A 15,204-nucleotide genomic window follows, 5' to 3' on the forward strand; every position below is an offset into this window, starting at 1 on the left:
TACATTTAATACTTTCAACAAGGTGTTCGATATTAAATATTATTATATTATCTTTCATTCTTTTAAACAAGAATACAAATATTTGTGCAAAGTCAATTGCGTACTGTCCAATTCAATACAGCAATAGTCAAACATAAAACATTCATAAAAGTAAATTATTTAAGACTTTCAAATAAATATACGATTAATGAACCAGAACTAGTTCAACTAAGAGAAAAAAATCGAACTGTTTTCTAGTTCCAGCCAAAATATATCGAACATTTGACGTTTCGTTTTCATTTGTTTCGTTAACTATCTGCTGCGGCGAGTCAATCGTATTGTACAACATACATACAGACGAGTGCGCGTGTGTATGCTCGTAATTTTTTTTTGAGAATTAAAACGCGTTCTTAGTAATATTTTTGGACCCCAGCATCAGCGTTAAACATTAACGAGCCAAATTGTTAAATATCACATGAGCCGAGCTTTCTAACTGCTCAAAATATGGATATGGAGGCTGAAAAAGGTATTACACAAAAAAGAGGGGAAGAAAACCTTAGCGTTAGCGTGCTTATGCGTCCACATTTTGTTTTCTAGGCGAAGCGTTCAGCAAGGAACCGGATGGTGACGCGGCTCTGACATCGGATACAGACTCGAAAACTATTCAAGACAATGAAGTTGATTCAACATGCATTGTGGAGGAATCGGCCAGCGTGCCACCTAGCGAGCCAGTAGAAGAAAAACCTAGATCTCCGCGCATAAGCAGTCGTTCTCCTAGCGCAACACGGAAATCGCGTAGCCGTAGCGGCAGTGTAGTTGACAGCTCGCGACGCTCTCGTAGTCGTTCTGGATCCAGACGGTCGCGTAGTGGATCTGGCCAACGTTCACGAAGTGGCTCGCGACGCTCCCGTAGTGGGTCTGCATCCAGGCGTTCCCGTAGTGGATCTGCACGTTCGCGAAGTGGCACACGCTCTCGTAGCGGATCTAGACGTTCACGCAGTGGATCAAAACGATCTCGTAGCGGATCAGGTGGACGCTCCCGCTCTCGCAGTGGATCCAGACGCTCACGCAGTGGTTCAAGACGTTCGCGTAGCGGATCCAAACGTTCTCGTAGCGGATCCAGACGCTCCCGTAGTGGATCTGGATCTAAGCGCTCACGAAGTGGATCTGTGCGCTCACGTAGTGGATCTAGGCGTTCACGTAGTGGATCGAGGCATTCACGTAGCGGATCGAGGCACTCTCGAAGTGGCTCTAGGCGCTCACGAAGTGGCTCGGGTGGACGTTCCCGAAGTGGATCTAGACGGTCTCGTAGTGGATCAGGATCTAGACGCTCACGAAGCGGCTCCAGGCGTTCACGAAGTGGATCCAGGCGATCACGCAGTGGATCTGGGTCCAGACGATCACGCAGTGGATCTGGATCCAGACGATCACGGAGTGGCTCAGGAGGTCGTTCCCGTAGTGGATCAAGACGCTCGCGCAGTGGTTCAAGACGCTCCCGTAGCGGTTCAAGGCGTTCTCGTAGCGGTTCTGGCTCTAGACGCTCACGAAGTGGATCGCGTTCTCGTAGTGGCTCCAGACGATCACGTAGTGGCTCAAGGGCCTCTCGTGCCGGATCAGTGCACTCTCGCAGCCGCTCCAACAGCGCTGGCTCCACACATAGTCCTAGTAAATCGAAAAAGAAGTCCCGATCGCGCTCAAATAGTATTGCCGAGTCTGTTACCTCACAAGATGCACTGAATCGCAAACGCGCTGCAGCGAGTGACTCAGAAGGTAAGTAAACATATACATATATACATATCTCATGGGAATATACACATATATTTATTATTTCCCTACCATAGATGATACACCAAAGCTACAGAAAAAACGTGTTAAAATCACAGACACAGATAACGAGGATGAAGACAATACGGATAAGCAGGCCACCGAAGGGGACGATGCGGAAAAAACAAAGGAAAAAATAGTCGAAAGTTCAGATGATGAAAACACGCCCATTTCAAATGAACCAGAGTAAGTGCCCAAACAGTTATTTATGTATATATTTATTATAAATTGTATCATATATATTTTAATTTCTTTAGGAACAGCAATTTTATATCCGACTTCGATGCAATGCTGCTGCGTAAGAAGGAAGAGAAACGCGTACGTCGCCGCAAGAGAGATATCGATCTGATAAATGACAATGACGATCTAATCGATCAATTGATTATAAACATGAAGAATGCATCTGACGATGATCGACAGCTTAATTTGGCCGGAAAGCCAGCAACAAAGAAAATTTCAATGCTCAAACAAGTGATGTCACAGCTGATTAAAAAGGATCTACAATTGGCCTTTTTGGAGCACAATATACTCAACGTACTTACAGATTGGTTAGCCCCTTTGCCAAATAAAAGCCTGCCTTGTCTACAAATACGGGAGAGCATTCTAAGGCTGTTATCTGATGTAAATATAGCCATTAACATAGCTAGCCGGCAGATTTATATAACTATCTCTTTCCTTTTCGTTTACTTTCTCTCTTTATCTCTCTTTCTAATTTTTTTTTTCTGTGATAGTTCCCGACCATAGATAAGTCCTATTTAAAGCAGTCTGGAATCGGAAAAGCTGTTATGTACTTGTACAAGCATCCACAAGAGACAAAGACAAATCGCGATCGTGCGGGTCGCTTGATATCCGAGTGGGCTCGGCCCATATTCAATTTAAGCTGTGATTTCTCAGCCATGAGCAAAGAGGAACGTCAAGAGCGTGATCTAGCGCAAATGTCCCGCAATCGCCATAAGAGCCCAGATCCAGAGCCCGCATCAAGCAGCAATCCACCATCGTTAAATCAAACATTCTCAAGTGAAGATAAATTGCTTCGTCCTGGAGATCCCGGTTGGGTGGCCCGCGCCCGTGTACCAATGCCTTCCAATAAAGATTATGTTATTCGCCCAAAGTCAACCGTAGAAGGCGAAGTTTCGGTAAGGCGCTCACATACTATTTTCCATATTCATCGATTAATATTCTATACTTTCAATATCATGTAGTCGTCAAAGCGCAAGCCCAACCGCTATGAAAAACATATGAAACGCTTCTTGGATTCGAAACGCTCGAAGGAGAGCCGTCGTGCCGTCGAAATATCTATAGAGGGCCGTAAAATGGCGCTTTAAGACAAGGATACCACTAGCTACATACATTTTATATACAGCATTAAAATCAACTGAACAAACCGAACTATATATATATATATATATAGTATTATATATATATGCATCCATATATAATACTGATCGCCTTTCTGTAGATGTATGTATTTATAAAGGCATCTTAATGTGAACATAAGCTCAATTCATTTTTATCTTTCAGACTTATATTCGACAAATGCTGGCCGGCTTAAGTAAATAATTGAGTTCCTCAAGTACCACATATGCCAATGGGAATGCTCTTCGCACACAATACTTAAGTCGCCGATGTCCTGTGATACGCTTTTTCAATGTCACACGCAAGTTTAATCTACTTACGACATACAAACATATATATATATATATGTATATACTACAATCTCTTCGGCCTAGACCTCATAATGTTAGCTCGAGCAAAATTGAGTTAAAATGCTTTAGCTGCCCACGCACTTAAGAGTGGCGGCCCAAAATGCGATATATCATCCATCATTCGAGGAGAATGTAGACAGGGCATAATAAGCAATATATTGTTCCAGAATAACTGAATCGACACAATTGATATGTACAATTAAGATGCTTATTAGAACCCGAATTAATAAATACGATAAATGAGAACTGCCATCTCATACTCCTCTTTATCATTTGCAATTTTACGCTATTTTCCTTTATATTCATTGATATTTCTTAACAATACACGGAACCTCATCTAGAATTAAGAATATAATAGGAAAAAATATCATAAATTGATAAGCCTATTTTGCGTATTTATACTATATATCTCGACTACCAAGCCTCTGGCATCTTTGGTTTCCGACTTTGACGAGTTGCTACAGATGGACATGGCTGGATCGTTTCAGCTCGGCGTCCTGGTCAAGAATATAGTATATGTATATGTATGTTCTTCATGGAGTAGGAAAAGCTACCGTCTCCCTTACCCTTCATGTGCCTGCTGGATTTATATTTAACTAGGGTAAGTAGTATCTAGTGCTCTGCAAATATATATATTGTCCATATGCTAAGTAAACATGGATTTGTCTTTATGCATGTATGAATGTGTGTATGTATGTGTGTCTTCATTTGATAATTCAAACACTCATTTTTATCTCTGACGGTAGTTTTACATTTGTTCTATATGTGTTCGTGAATAACAAATCGCTAGATAGATACTTCCAGTCGGTAAACAATATGAAAAAAGAATTAATATTAAAAGTCAAATTAAGGGCATTTTGACAGAAATAAGAATAAAAATAAAAGCACCCAGTTGCGAATTAGATGAGAACGAAATGCATGGCTATGCACATGTACATACATACACACATATGCAAATGTAACTGTTGTTGCAAATTGAAACCGGTTTATTTTGATTTTAGCGATTATATATATATATACATATGTATGTATGAAATATTGTTTTGACATTATATTATTAGTTTTGGTTGCGGTAAATTTTCCAGCGGGCTCATTGCTTTGATTTACTCCTCGCTGCTGCGGCGACAATAAAAACCAGCTGAATTGTTGGCAGCCATTATCTGTACTGAAATCAGCAACACCCAGCAGGCATCACACTTTGTGTACATATGTAGGTCGCGTTCACCTTTTGTTGTTATCGCTTAATAAGTATTAAACCGGTTGCGCTTCACATATAAGTGCTCAAACGCATAAAGTGCTCCGCCTAATGTGGTAGTCGAGTTCTTTCGGTTCGCATTGAAATCAAAAAGACGCAAGCAAAACGAGACGAAACATGTCTGAAACAAAGAAAGGCGCTAAAATTGGCATTGTCGGCAGGTAGGATATGTCCAGATCCATGCATGCATTTGTATATAAACCCACACAATTACATGGACATGTGCTTTGACAGCGGCCTGATCGGACGCTCTTGGTCCATGCTGTTCGCCTCGGTTGGCTACCAGGTGGTGCTCTATGACATCCTGCCCGAGCAGGTGCAGGGCGCACTGAAGGCAACGCAAAAGGAATTGATCGAACTGGAGGGCAAGGGCTTGCTACGCGGCAAACTGAATGCGGCGCAACAATTTAGCTGCATTTCGGGCACCAACGATATCAAGCAACTGGCCAAAGGTGCCATCTTTATACAGGAGTGCATACCGGAGAAGTTGGAGTGGAAACAGGAGCTGTTCAAGAAACTCGATGATGTTGTTGATAGCAACACAATCCTGTCCAGTTCCACCAGCACCTTCCTGCCCTCGCTCTTTACCGCGAACCTAAAGCACAAACATAACGTGAGTTTCTTAAACTTTTGGTGCCATGGAAAATTTATATAAATCTTTGTATGTGTGTGTGTGAGTGAGTGCGTGTGTGTGTGTGTGTGTGCTTATACATATCAGCATGTCGGGCGACATTATCTGCACCTGTCATTTGTCCCAGTGCTATTAGCATCTAATCTTGTACTTAGCACCAAGATTGATTTATGACCTTTTGCGGTTTTAGACTGTTGTCTCCCATCCCGTTAATCCGCCCTACTATGTGCCGCTGGTGGAAATAGTACCAGCGCCCTGGACCAAGCCAGAGGTCGTGCAGAAGACGCGCGCCCTAATGGACGAAATTGGCCAGAAGCCGGTCACGTTGTCGCGCGAGATCGAGGGCTTTGCCCTCAATCGCATTCAGTATGCCATTTTGAATGAAACCTGGCGTCTGGTCGAGGCGGGCATTCTCAACGTCAAGGACATTGATAGCGTTATGAGCGACGGCCTGGGCATGCGTTACGCCTTCCTGGGGCCACTGGAGACGGCGCATCTGAATGCCGAGGGCATGGCCAACTACTTTGAGCGCTACTCGAAAACTATCTATGCTGTCAGCGAGACCATGGGCGCCACACCCAAAATGGAGGGACCCACTGCCGTGGATATTGCCGAGCAGCTGAATGAAATGGTGCCGCTGGACAAGCTGGTGGAACGCCGAACGTACCGTGACAACTGTCTGACTCATCTGAGCTTATTGAAGAACAAGCTCAATAACAAATAAATATTATCACAAATCAATTCAGCGTACTGCAAGTACAAGCATTTATGTGAATTATTTATTAGGTCGACTTATAAATATGCAGGAAAGTTGTTTCGTAAATTTAGAGAATTAAGTACAAGGCTTTGACTGCAAAAACGTATGTTTTTTCTTCTTCTCGGTATCAGTTCACTTAAACTTACAAGGGACGTTAAAGAATAAAACGCGGACGGTTTCTTATATTTAACTTTGAAGTACTTCCAAGCGAATTTTAATTATTTTTTAATTGGAAAAATCACATTTTGGCTGGCATTTATTGTGCCGCTTTCTTGGTGTAATTTGCAGGTCGCAAGCTGGGCGTGGACGCGCACGAGGAGTTGGAATAGCTGCTCACTGGTTTCAGGGATCTGCGCTGAAAGGAACGCATCTGCGGCATGGGTGTGCTGGTACAAAACAATTTGCTGCCCGTCTTGCCTTTTACCGTAATGGGCGTGTCTTGGCCGTTGCAACGTGCTGTCGTTGAATTCAAATATGTGAGCTCCGTGGATGCTAACGATGGCTTCACCAAAGGCACTACACGTTTAACGGGTATATTTGCTTTAGTGGACGCACAGGGCTTAATCTGGGACTCATTTATGGCTGTGACTTTGGTGCGGCCGCCAGCCATATGGGTTCTGGTCTGTGCGGCAGCAGATGCGCTCGATTTGCCAACAGTTGAACCAATTGAAAACGAATTGCGACGTTGTCTGAAGGATGCCATTGCATTCATTTTGTCACCCGCGTTGGACAGCGCCTTCAAAGGCACATAGTGACTGTGGCTGTCACCGGAAGATTGCTTCGCCGGTGATTTTGGCCGATCCTGCTTGGACTTGTCGTGAATTGACAGGGATGATGATCGACGTCGCAACGTATTCTCTTGGTTATTATTTGCAACTGATTGAACTGCTCTGGTTGTGCTCGGATGCACTATGCAGTTGGGTAATTGATTAACGCCCGTTGAGTTTACAACAAATATTACAGTTTGGCTGTGCTCCGATTCGCGATGATGTTGGTCGCTGTCATTGTTATGCAGCTTGGTTAGGTTGTGCCGCTCCAAAAGTTCGTTTATTTGTAGTGCTAAATTATCGTTAACAACCCCAGTCACATACGAATCGGGTTTCTGATGTGTTTTGTCGGGCGTTTGTTTTTGATATTCAGTTTCTGTAGCCGGACTTGCTGGCTTGTCAAGTGATTCAGCATCATATGTAGCCGAAGAGCATGTCATTGCATCTGGGAATTCCTGTATGTTTTCGTTAACCGTCTTCACATTATCTGCAGACTCTGCTTTCCCTTTCTACAAAAAACATCAAATATATATATATGCTTATTTCTTTTGGATTGTGCGCAGTTAAAACTAACCTGTAGCTCAAGGTCCAGATCGAATGTTGCCTGGCGTGTGTACACATGTGGCGACTCCTTTCCCATCCGACCACTAACCTCTGCAGTTGGCGTACTGCATTGGACAGCGGCACTGATCGATTCAATGAGCTTATTAAATTGCTCCCTTTTGCATATGTCAACGTGTTCACAAATTAAACACTTCAAATCTTGCAAGAGCTTTCCCACGTCTGCCGCCTTTGTGGCCAGCGTGGGACTATTCACACTAGTTGTTGGTGTAGTTGTCATTAGATTCTGTTCGCTAAGAACAGCTGCAGGTGGCTCGGACTTGGCTGGGGAGTCAAACATAGCAATTCGCATCATCTTTAAACGTGCTTCGAATTCTGAGTTGGAGCAGGCATCGTCACTCAGAGGGGTAACTGGACTGGTGTCTGGGATTGGATTTGGTTCATCTTCTATCAGCTTAACGGGTGATTCTGCCGCAATCATTTGCAGATTCTCGCTGAGAAACGAGCTCTCAAAACAGGAGCCAATTAGATTTGAAGGAACATTTGCCAATTGATTATGCGTTGGCGTCTTAATACTGGATAGCCTTGTGGCATTCAGCTTGGCCAGCTGTTGTAGAGTTCGGTGGCGCGATTCGCTGCCAGTCGAGGAGTTCTTGTTCGCATCCGCATTTTTTGGTGAAAACTCCATGATAACGGGTGGTGTCTCATTGTTTAGATCATTATCTTCGTTTTCATGCAATTTGATGTCCATCGTAGTTTGTGTCCTTTCCATATCATTTTTAAAATTTTCGCCCTGTGTAGTGGCAAAAGTGATTAAAACAAAGGGTTCATGTATTGCATATGTGTGTGTGTGCGAACAGACCTTGATGCAGGCTTCTTTTTCCATCGAATCAAAAGGATCATAGGGTCCCTTAAAATGATTCGATCTAGTAAGAACATCTTCGATGACTGTTTCATCTTTGACAGGCTCATCCCAACCTGTTAAATCAATAAGATTTCCAACATCACACATTTTATCAGACAATTACAATGAAACTAGCGGAAGCCTTTTAAAACAATGCAGAGTTTCCCGCTTCTAGTTCGTTTTAGTGATGGTAATTGTGCAACCTAATGTATGTACAAAATAATGATTCGATACTCCCAATATCGAGATTTTTTGTATGTGTGTCAAATTAGCGGCGGTGTTTAGCGTCCACTGCATGCAATCAGTGCTGAATAATTTTATTCAATATTGAGCGGGAACAAATTAATTTAAATTATTTGTATATATGATATAAATAAACACTTTAAATTAATTGACACTTAACAATAAAACATTATTTTGATAAAATGAATAAATGTTTAATGAGCAATCAAAAGAGCGGCATCTATTTTTCCAATACATAATAATATCATTTATATATATATATATATATATGTTGTTTGGTTAGTGATATAGCGCAAAAGTATCGATAATCATAACATCGTACTTATCGCAATTATATTATCATATACTATATATTAATCGATATATTAATTTAGCAGCCCTGTCTTGTTTTAGTGTCACTTAATTTGTGCACATTTATGTTGTTTTTGTTGCAGCTTTCGCAGTGATGATCTGCCATAATTTGGACGTCAGTAATAATAACTGCAATCCGGATAAGCTGCCATTGGACCGCTTGAAGTTAACGCTAACTGATACCGATGGCGTCAGACGGCAAGTTCCTGCGCTTGTAAGAAGCAGTTAAATTAAGAGTATCAACTGATTTAACGGTTACAAATCACCGATGATCTATTGCAGGATGTGCATTGGCTGACACGCGACAAGGCGTTTAGCAGCTACATCTGTATGCTAAGCTCCTATGGCCGCATTAAGTCTGGTGCTGCACTGGAAGAGTGGCAACATATTGCCGCTAGCTGCCTGCAAGATTTCGAGTTTCTGCTGCAGCTGAGTCATCATGAGTAAGGGCTGTCTCTGGACGGACGTATCCAAAAATATTTCTCTAATTTCATTCGTTGTAGATTCTGGTCGTATATGGTGTACGAGGAATCGGCAATGGCCTCTGTTGTTACGTTTCTGCAACGTGCCATTCCCTACTACCGAACGGAAACGGACAGCAATACGCCGGAAGTAAATGAGGTGGCACTGGTCAATGCAAAGTCACTTTATGCCCAACTGTTGAATCGGGCTGTGCGTGTTGTTATGCGCCTGATTACATCAAAGGAATCAGCTACAGAATGGATAACGCCGCAGCAGCACAGTTCCTTATTGTATGAAAACTATCTGATGTCCGTGCCGTTGCTGTTTGATCTGGTTATTGCAGTGGGCGACGCCGATGAGCAGAATTTGAAGATGTTGCAACAGATTTTTGAGACAGTGTTGCGCATCCAGCCGGACTATTTAAAGGATCTGGAGGAAGGCTTGGCTTTCTACGAGAATGCTTTTCTTAGCATGCAAATTCAGGTGGAGAACGAGGGCTGCGAAGGCGCCGGCGGTGGCTCACTCTTGGATCCAGATGCCGATACGCCCTATGATGATGTTGTATTATTTGCTTTAGACTGCGCCTATACGCTGCGCATGCTTCTCCAGCTATGCCCCACACTGCTCGCGGCCTGTGAGCAGCTGAAACTTGTACAAAGGTATGAGAGGGAGAAAAAAAGAGAGAATTCGTTGGATTGTCTAATACATCTCTGTATCCATTTGTCGACAGCATTGCCAATTTCTATGATTTGACCGTCCCAATGCTGTATAGAAATATTTATCTGAACAATGCACAGGCTAGCTCCTTGCGTTGGCTAAATGAGGCGCGTCAGCAGTTCCTGAACGTTGTTCGGCGTATAACATCTGCGCAGCTGCAGTCTGGACGTGGCCAGCAGATGATTGAGCTGCTGCAAGAATGTCTATCAGCACAGACCTTTGTGGTTGACTATCAGCGTCAGTATCCGGTCGAGAACGACATTGAATTACTGCTGGACCGCTGTCCCAACATGTGAGTGACTGTCATGGGCGTAAAATGTGATGCACACCAACTTTTCATATTCCACACACAGCAAAAACTACAAAGTAGATTTTGTAATAACTGGCTACCAGAAGGCACTAAGCGCCTGCACCAATGGTATCCTTGCTGATGAGCATCTGGCCGGCAGTCTGAACTCTGATTACGAAGAGGACGATGAGGTGGAAGATTCGCGTGTTTCTCCGCTGCCAACGGCTCCAGCAGAAGTAAATGGTGGTGGTCGTGATATTGATCTAGAAGTGTCCGCCGTGCTGGATGTCTTGCCGGATTTGGGCATGGGATTCATTCGTCGGTTGCTGACACGTTACGAGAACAGCGAGCAGGCGATTGCCGCAATACTAGATGACAATCTGCCGCCCGATCTAGTGCATATGGATCGGCAGGAGGTATACATACCAGCCGATCCCCAGGACAAATTGCAGCGGCAAACCGGTGTTCGTCATTACAATGTACACGACGGCGACAAGTACGATGTGCTTACCCATGATAATCCACAGTGCATTATTAAGCAAGGCAAGGGCTTGCCTGGTGCACCGCGCAATGCCGAGCAGCTGCTGGACGACAAGCGCGACATTGGCAAATTAAAGCAGCGCTATCAGCAATATGCATTGGTTGAGGAAACACCAAATGAGGACGGAGCCGAGTACGACGACGAGTACGATGACAGCTATGAGGCATTAAATGAGGGACAAGCGCCGCCTCAGAGTTTGCTGCGTGCCAAGCTGCAGCAAGCCTCGGCGACAGCTGTCAGTAGCGCTTACGAAGCGCAAGATGCCTTCGAAGACGATCAGGATGATGAGGATGATGCCAGCAGCGATGATGAGCACAATGCGGCAACAAACACAAAAGGCACTGACTTCTGTGAGAATCCTGAGGTAATACGTGCACGCTATCAACAGCGCCAAATGGCCAAGTACGGACAGCGCACCCAGACTGACGTAGTGGGAGCACCAAAGGGCCAAGGTCAAACGCAGCAAACGAACCGCAATCGCGGCCAGAAAGAAGCAAATAAATCGACTCGCGCCAATCACAACCGCAAGGCGGGCGCTGCCTTTAAGCGCAGCAAGGGCATGATGTCTTGATTGCGGCTTTCTCATCAAACATATTTATGTGGTATATTATACTAACCGGCCTAAAACGTTCCACTAAATTTAAAACATTGGTAATTTGTTAGAAGAAAATTCAAAGCCTTGTCAACAAAGCCTTGTTGCAATAAAAAGTGTTCAAGTTATAATCAAAATTCATGTTTGTTTGTCAGCAGAATTCAAGGAAACATGTTTATTTTAACCTAATTATGCATATAAAGAAAAAAAAATTAAACAAAAAATTTAAAGCTTTGTATTTCAGCATCAATTGGAAGCCGCCTGCTGCTGGTGCTCCTTGTATAGCACATTGAGTGCTTGCATTTTGGCGCTGTGGCCGCTCTGCTCGCACTTTCCATAGTTTGCGCGCACGAACTCTTTATAGGGTGTCACCAGCTGATCGGTGAGAGACAGGTTGTGGACATTTTCGGCGCTGCATGCCTCCACATTTACCTCAAACTGGCAGTAGTGGCAACGCAGTTGCTGCGCCTCATCCTCAAACTTAATCCGACCAAACGAGCGGCCACGGCACAGGAGGCAAGTGTACTTGTAGCTAGCATTGCAATCTCCAATCTCTGGCAGCTCGGGCATCGTTGATTTGGCGCGATAAGCCCTGCGGTTAAATCAATTAGAAATATATTAATGTGTTAATCTGAGAAGTCTGTTGTTCACTTACCATTTGCGACAATTGTCGCCATGTCCCGTCTCACCGTGGTAAACAAAGGCAGCCGCGTGACACATCTCGTGCAGCAGGACTTTAACCATCATTCCAGGCTGTTTTATGTTCTGCCACAAAACAATACGCGACAGGCGCTGACCACCAGCTTCAATCCGATGCTCGATGCTACTGGGCGTGTTCATGCAGTTCCGCCAGACAATGCTCGGACGAAGGCCACAATGGAAGACTGTGTGATTGAGTATGTTGAATAGGGTCTTGGCCAGCTGAACCTTGCATGCTCCAAACTCCCGTTTGCGAAAGTTCACAGCAAGTGGATGACACATACTTAAGGGCGTTGTTGCTGCAAGAAATACATACTTGTAGCCATTGTTAAAGCAATAGGCATTTTCGAGCATTACTAACAATATTTACAAAATTGATTTTAAGTTTTCTGATATTCGTGGTTGACTATTGCACTTAAAAATGCAGCATATCAAAAGAAGCTCATATGTACTTTAAGCAACTTACTCCTTAAGTGTAAATCGCCCTTCTATGCGATTTTCATGACACCAATTATACTTATATCTACATATTAAAGAAATTTCCTGTTATAACCGATAAAGATACGACATTAACTCTTACTCTTTCAATCCCTTTCTTTTCTCTCTTTCCCACTTGCTACATATTAATTGAACACTTAATCACATTAAAAATAAAATTGACACGTAAGATGAAAAACTAACATTTTGGATGTGAGCATGAGCATGAGGATAGCGATTGTAAATGTTAATTAAACTAACATATTATTAATAGTTATGCCTTATTAAAATAAATACAATCAACAAAGTGTATATTAATTAACAAGCTATTTTGATACATGTCATAATCGGTTTAGTATACATATCTGTCACCTCTTCCTATACTTCATTGTCATGTTTGAACCGCCTAATTATGCGATCCTCAAATACTTTTAAAATGTATCGTTTTCTTTGAAGTAAACTAGAAAACTATGGTTGATTTGATTCGAGGCAATGACTTTTAAAGCTGTGACTAAAATACACAGATTTATGTGTAGATTTTTTAATGATTTTTGGTCATTAATCTAGATGTCAGGTGCTAAGTGTAAGTAGAATATTATGGAAATAATGCAACAACTTAAATAATTAACATAAGTAGAACTTATACAAATATATTTTCTATCGCGAAAATGATGTACAGTCGGTGCCTTAATTGCACAGGTTACATAGATTTTTTTGTTTATGTTTAAGGGGTGTCTGTTAGTCGGGCATTATCGTTTAGGCAATATGCACTTTGTCAAATTTCGTTCTTAGGCTAAGAAATTTGTCAATTAACTCACATCGAAGCGAATCCACGAAGCTATATACGCCCGTATAGGGCCCCATAATGCTGGGGATCTTCTTGTGCTGTTGACAATGGAGCGCACGCTGCTCCTCGCTGGGTAAGCCGCTCAGATCGATGGGTTCCTTGATATGTTGGGGAGTTTGACTCTCAAAATAGTTTGCATTGGCGCGCTGAACCATGTCGTCAATAAGCAGCATTTTCATATCATTTGTTATTTCGGATCCCAGCGCTTTGATACGAGATGCCACCGGGCTTGGCAGCGGGGGTTCTGTGACCATAGGCACATTTAAAGGCGGAACGCTGCTTTTAGCTGTCCATAAACGACTGCGCAACGTGGGCGGCGGATCATCTTCATCCATATGATTATCCTCAAGCTCAAAATTAGACATGGGGTTGTAAAGGCGGCGCTGCGGTGCAACAAGACCCAATAACTTTTGCAGGCGCGTCTTTAGCTCACTATCGAACTCTATAGCAGCATCAGCCGTGGGCTCACTTTTAACAATTGCCACCGGCTGTTTTAAGTCCAAATAGATAAATGCATCCGATTCGATCATTGAGCTGGCGTCGCTGCTACAGCAGCTGTTGCGCATGGAAATTCGTCGCTGTTTGCGCGAAGGCTCATTGTTATCATGGCCGTAGTCTTCGTCATCGTCTTCAACATCGTTGTCACCAAAATCAGGATCATCGGAATCATCTGAATCAACATCCTGCGGCTCCGACGAATAGTCAAACTTGTGGTCGATGCGTGCGCGCACAGCTCGTCCGCTGCGCGTCGTGATCACATTAGGATTCAACACCGGCGTGGCATTTACTTCCAGTCCCAGATTCAATCGGCCATTACAAGCTGTATAAATTTATAATATTATTTAAGTTAAAAATGCTACAACTAAATAGTTGAGACACTTACATTTTGACAACTTGCTGTTGGATGGGTAGCAGTCTTGCTTGCGCTTGATTGGAGTACTTAAGCGACTGTCCATGGTGCATGCGTCGTCAGTTGCGATCGATATTGTGCTTAGGCTGATATTGTTATGGTTGAGACTACGAGAGAGATTGTTATAGTTGTGACTACGGGACAACTTACTGCTGCTGCCATTTGTGTTGGTGTTGCTATCGCTTTCGGTTTCTGGTATGGTGTCTGTATCTGACAGGCAATCCCAGAGCTCTGGCTCTAATACTGATCGTGATGAACTGCTTAAATTTGATGCGCTGAAGCAGCTTACGTCTGACGAGGCATTTGATGAATCCACAACGACAAACACGTCCGAATCCATATCCGTGTCGTCACTGTTGTCCATATCACCTGCCGTTTGGGGCTTTCTGCACGTGAGATCGTGAGTGGCGTTTGCCACTGGGGGCTGCGTGTATTTTGAATAGTTGTGGATCAACCGACACAGTCAGCATTGTGCTTGCTTGTCTAATACTAACCACGTTCGTGCCATTTTTATTGTCAGAAATCTCTGAATCGCTGTCTATGTTGAGAAATTCAAACACGTTTGCGAGACTATTGTAATGCGACATCTTGTCGGACATTTTTGTTTTGTTTTATGGTGCTTCTTCGTTAATATGCCGGCATCATTTAATACACGACGTTTCAGTGCTGCCAGATTGTTTTTGCTGTGCTCG

General features: G+C 43.3%; 5 protein-coding genes across 6 annotated transcripts; 3 read left to right on the forward strand and 2 right to left on the reverse strand.

Moving 5' to 3' along the window:
* The first annotated feature begins 302 nt into the window (after window positions 1-302).
* Window positions 303-3,755, forward strand: LOC6636727 (IWS1-like protein). The gene is made up of 7 exons (XM_032439731.2): window positions 303-505; window positions 577-1,749; window positions 1,821-1,989; window positions 2,061-2,424; window positions 2,535-2,939; window positions 3,006-3,264; window positions 3,325-3,755. The coding sequence occupies exons 1-6, from the start codon at window positions 484-486 to the stop codon at window positions 3,126-3,128; spliced, it is 2,256 nt and encodes a 751-aa protein (XP_032295622.1). The 5' UTR covers window positions 303-483; the 3' UTR covers window positions 3,129-3,264; window positions 3,325-3,755.
* Window positions 3,756-4,729: 974 nt separating this feature from the next.
* Window positions 4,730-6,136, forward strand: Had1 (beta Hydroxy acid dehydrogenase 1). Its single transcript, XM_002060087.4, has 3 exons — window positions 4,730-4,925; window positions 4,999-5,377; window positions 5,586-6,136. The coding sequence occupies exons 1-3, from the start codon at window positions 4,882-4,884 to the stop codon at window positions 6,117-6,119; spliced, it is 957 nt and encodes a 318-aa protein (XP_002060123.1). The 5' UTR covers window positions 4,730-4,881; the 3' UTR covers window positions 6,120-6,136.
* LOC6636729 (uncharacterized) lies at window positions 6,137-8,575 on the reverse strand. Its single transcript, XM_002060088.4, has 3 exons — window positions 8,343-8,575; window positions 7,494-8,273; window positions 6,137-7,428 (listed from the first exon to the last, which is right to left on the reverse strand). The coding sequence occupies exons 1-3, from the start codon at window positions 8,490-8,492 to the stop codon at window positions 6,409-6,411; spliced, it is 1,950 nt and encodes a 649-aa protein (XP_002060124.1). The 5' UTR covers window positions 8,493-8,575; the 3' UTR covers window positions 6,137-6,408.
* A 435-nt stretch (window positions 8,576-9,010) lies between these two features.
* LOC6636730 (activating signal cointegrator 1 complex subunit 2) lies at window positions 9,011-11,716 on the forward strand. Its single transcript, XM_032439901.2, has 5 exons — window positions 9,011-9,192; window positions 9,261-9,421; window positions 9,482-10,099; window positions 10,171-10,449; window positions 10,511-11,716. The coding sequence occupies exons 1-5, from the start codon at window positions 9,073-9,075 to the stop codon at window positions 11,556-11,558; spliced, it is 2,226 nt and encodes a 741-aa protein (XP_032295792.1). The 5' UTR covers window positions 9,011-9,072; the 3' UTR covers window positions 11,559-11,716.
* A 6-nt stretch (window positions 11,717-11,722) lies between these two features.
* LOC6636648 (germ cell nuclear acidic protein) lies at window positions 11,723-15,176 on the reverse strand. 2 transcript variants are annotated; one of them, XM_002060090.4, is made up of 5 exons: window positions 15,007-15,176; window positions 14,486-14,936; window positions 13,574-14,422; window positions 12,235-12,577; window positions 11,723-12,171 (listed from the first exon to the last, which is right to left on the reverse strand). In XM_002060090.4, exons 1-5 carry the CDS (start codon window positions 15,109-15,111, stop codon window positions 11,826-11,828), a joined length of 2,094 nt encoding a protein of 697 aa, XP_002060126.1. In that variant the 5' UTR covers window positions 15,112-15,176; the 3' UTR covers window positions 11,723-11,825. The 2 variants fall into 2 exon arrangements, with proteins under 2 accessions (XP_002060126.1, XP_015023781.1); XM_015168295.3 differs by lacking the exon at window positions 15,007-15,176 and having other exon boundaries at window positions 14,486-14,598; window positions 14,663-14,805.
* Between the last annotated feature and the right edge of the window lie 28 nt (window positions 15,177-15,204).

The sequence above is a fragment of the Drosophila virilis genome, chromosome X (genome assembly GCF_030788295.1).
Source record: "Drosophila virilis strain 15010-1051.87 chromosome X, Dvir_AGI_RSII-ME, whole genome shotgun sequence".
NCBI classification, from domain to species: Eukaryota; Metazoa; Arthropoda; class Insecta; order Diptera; family Drosophilidae; genus Drosophila; species Drosophila virilis.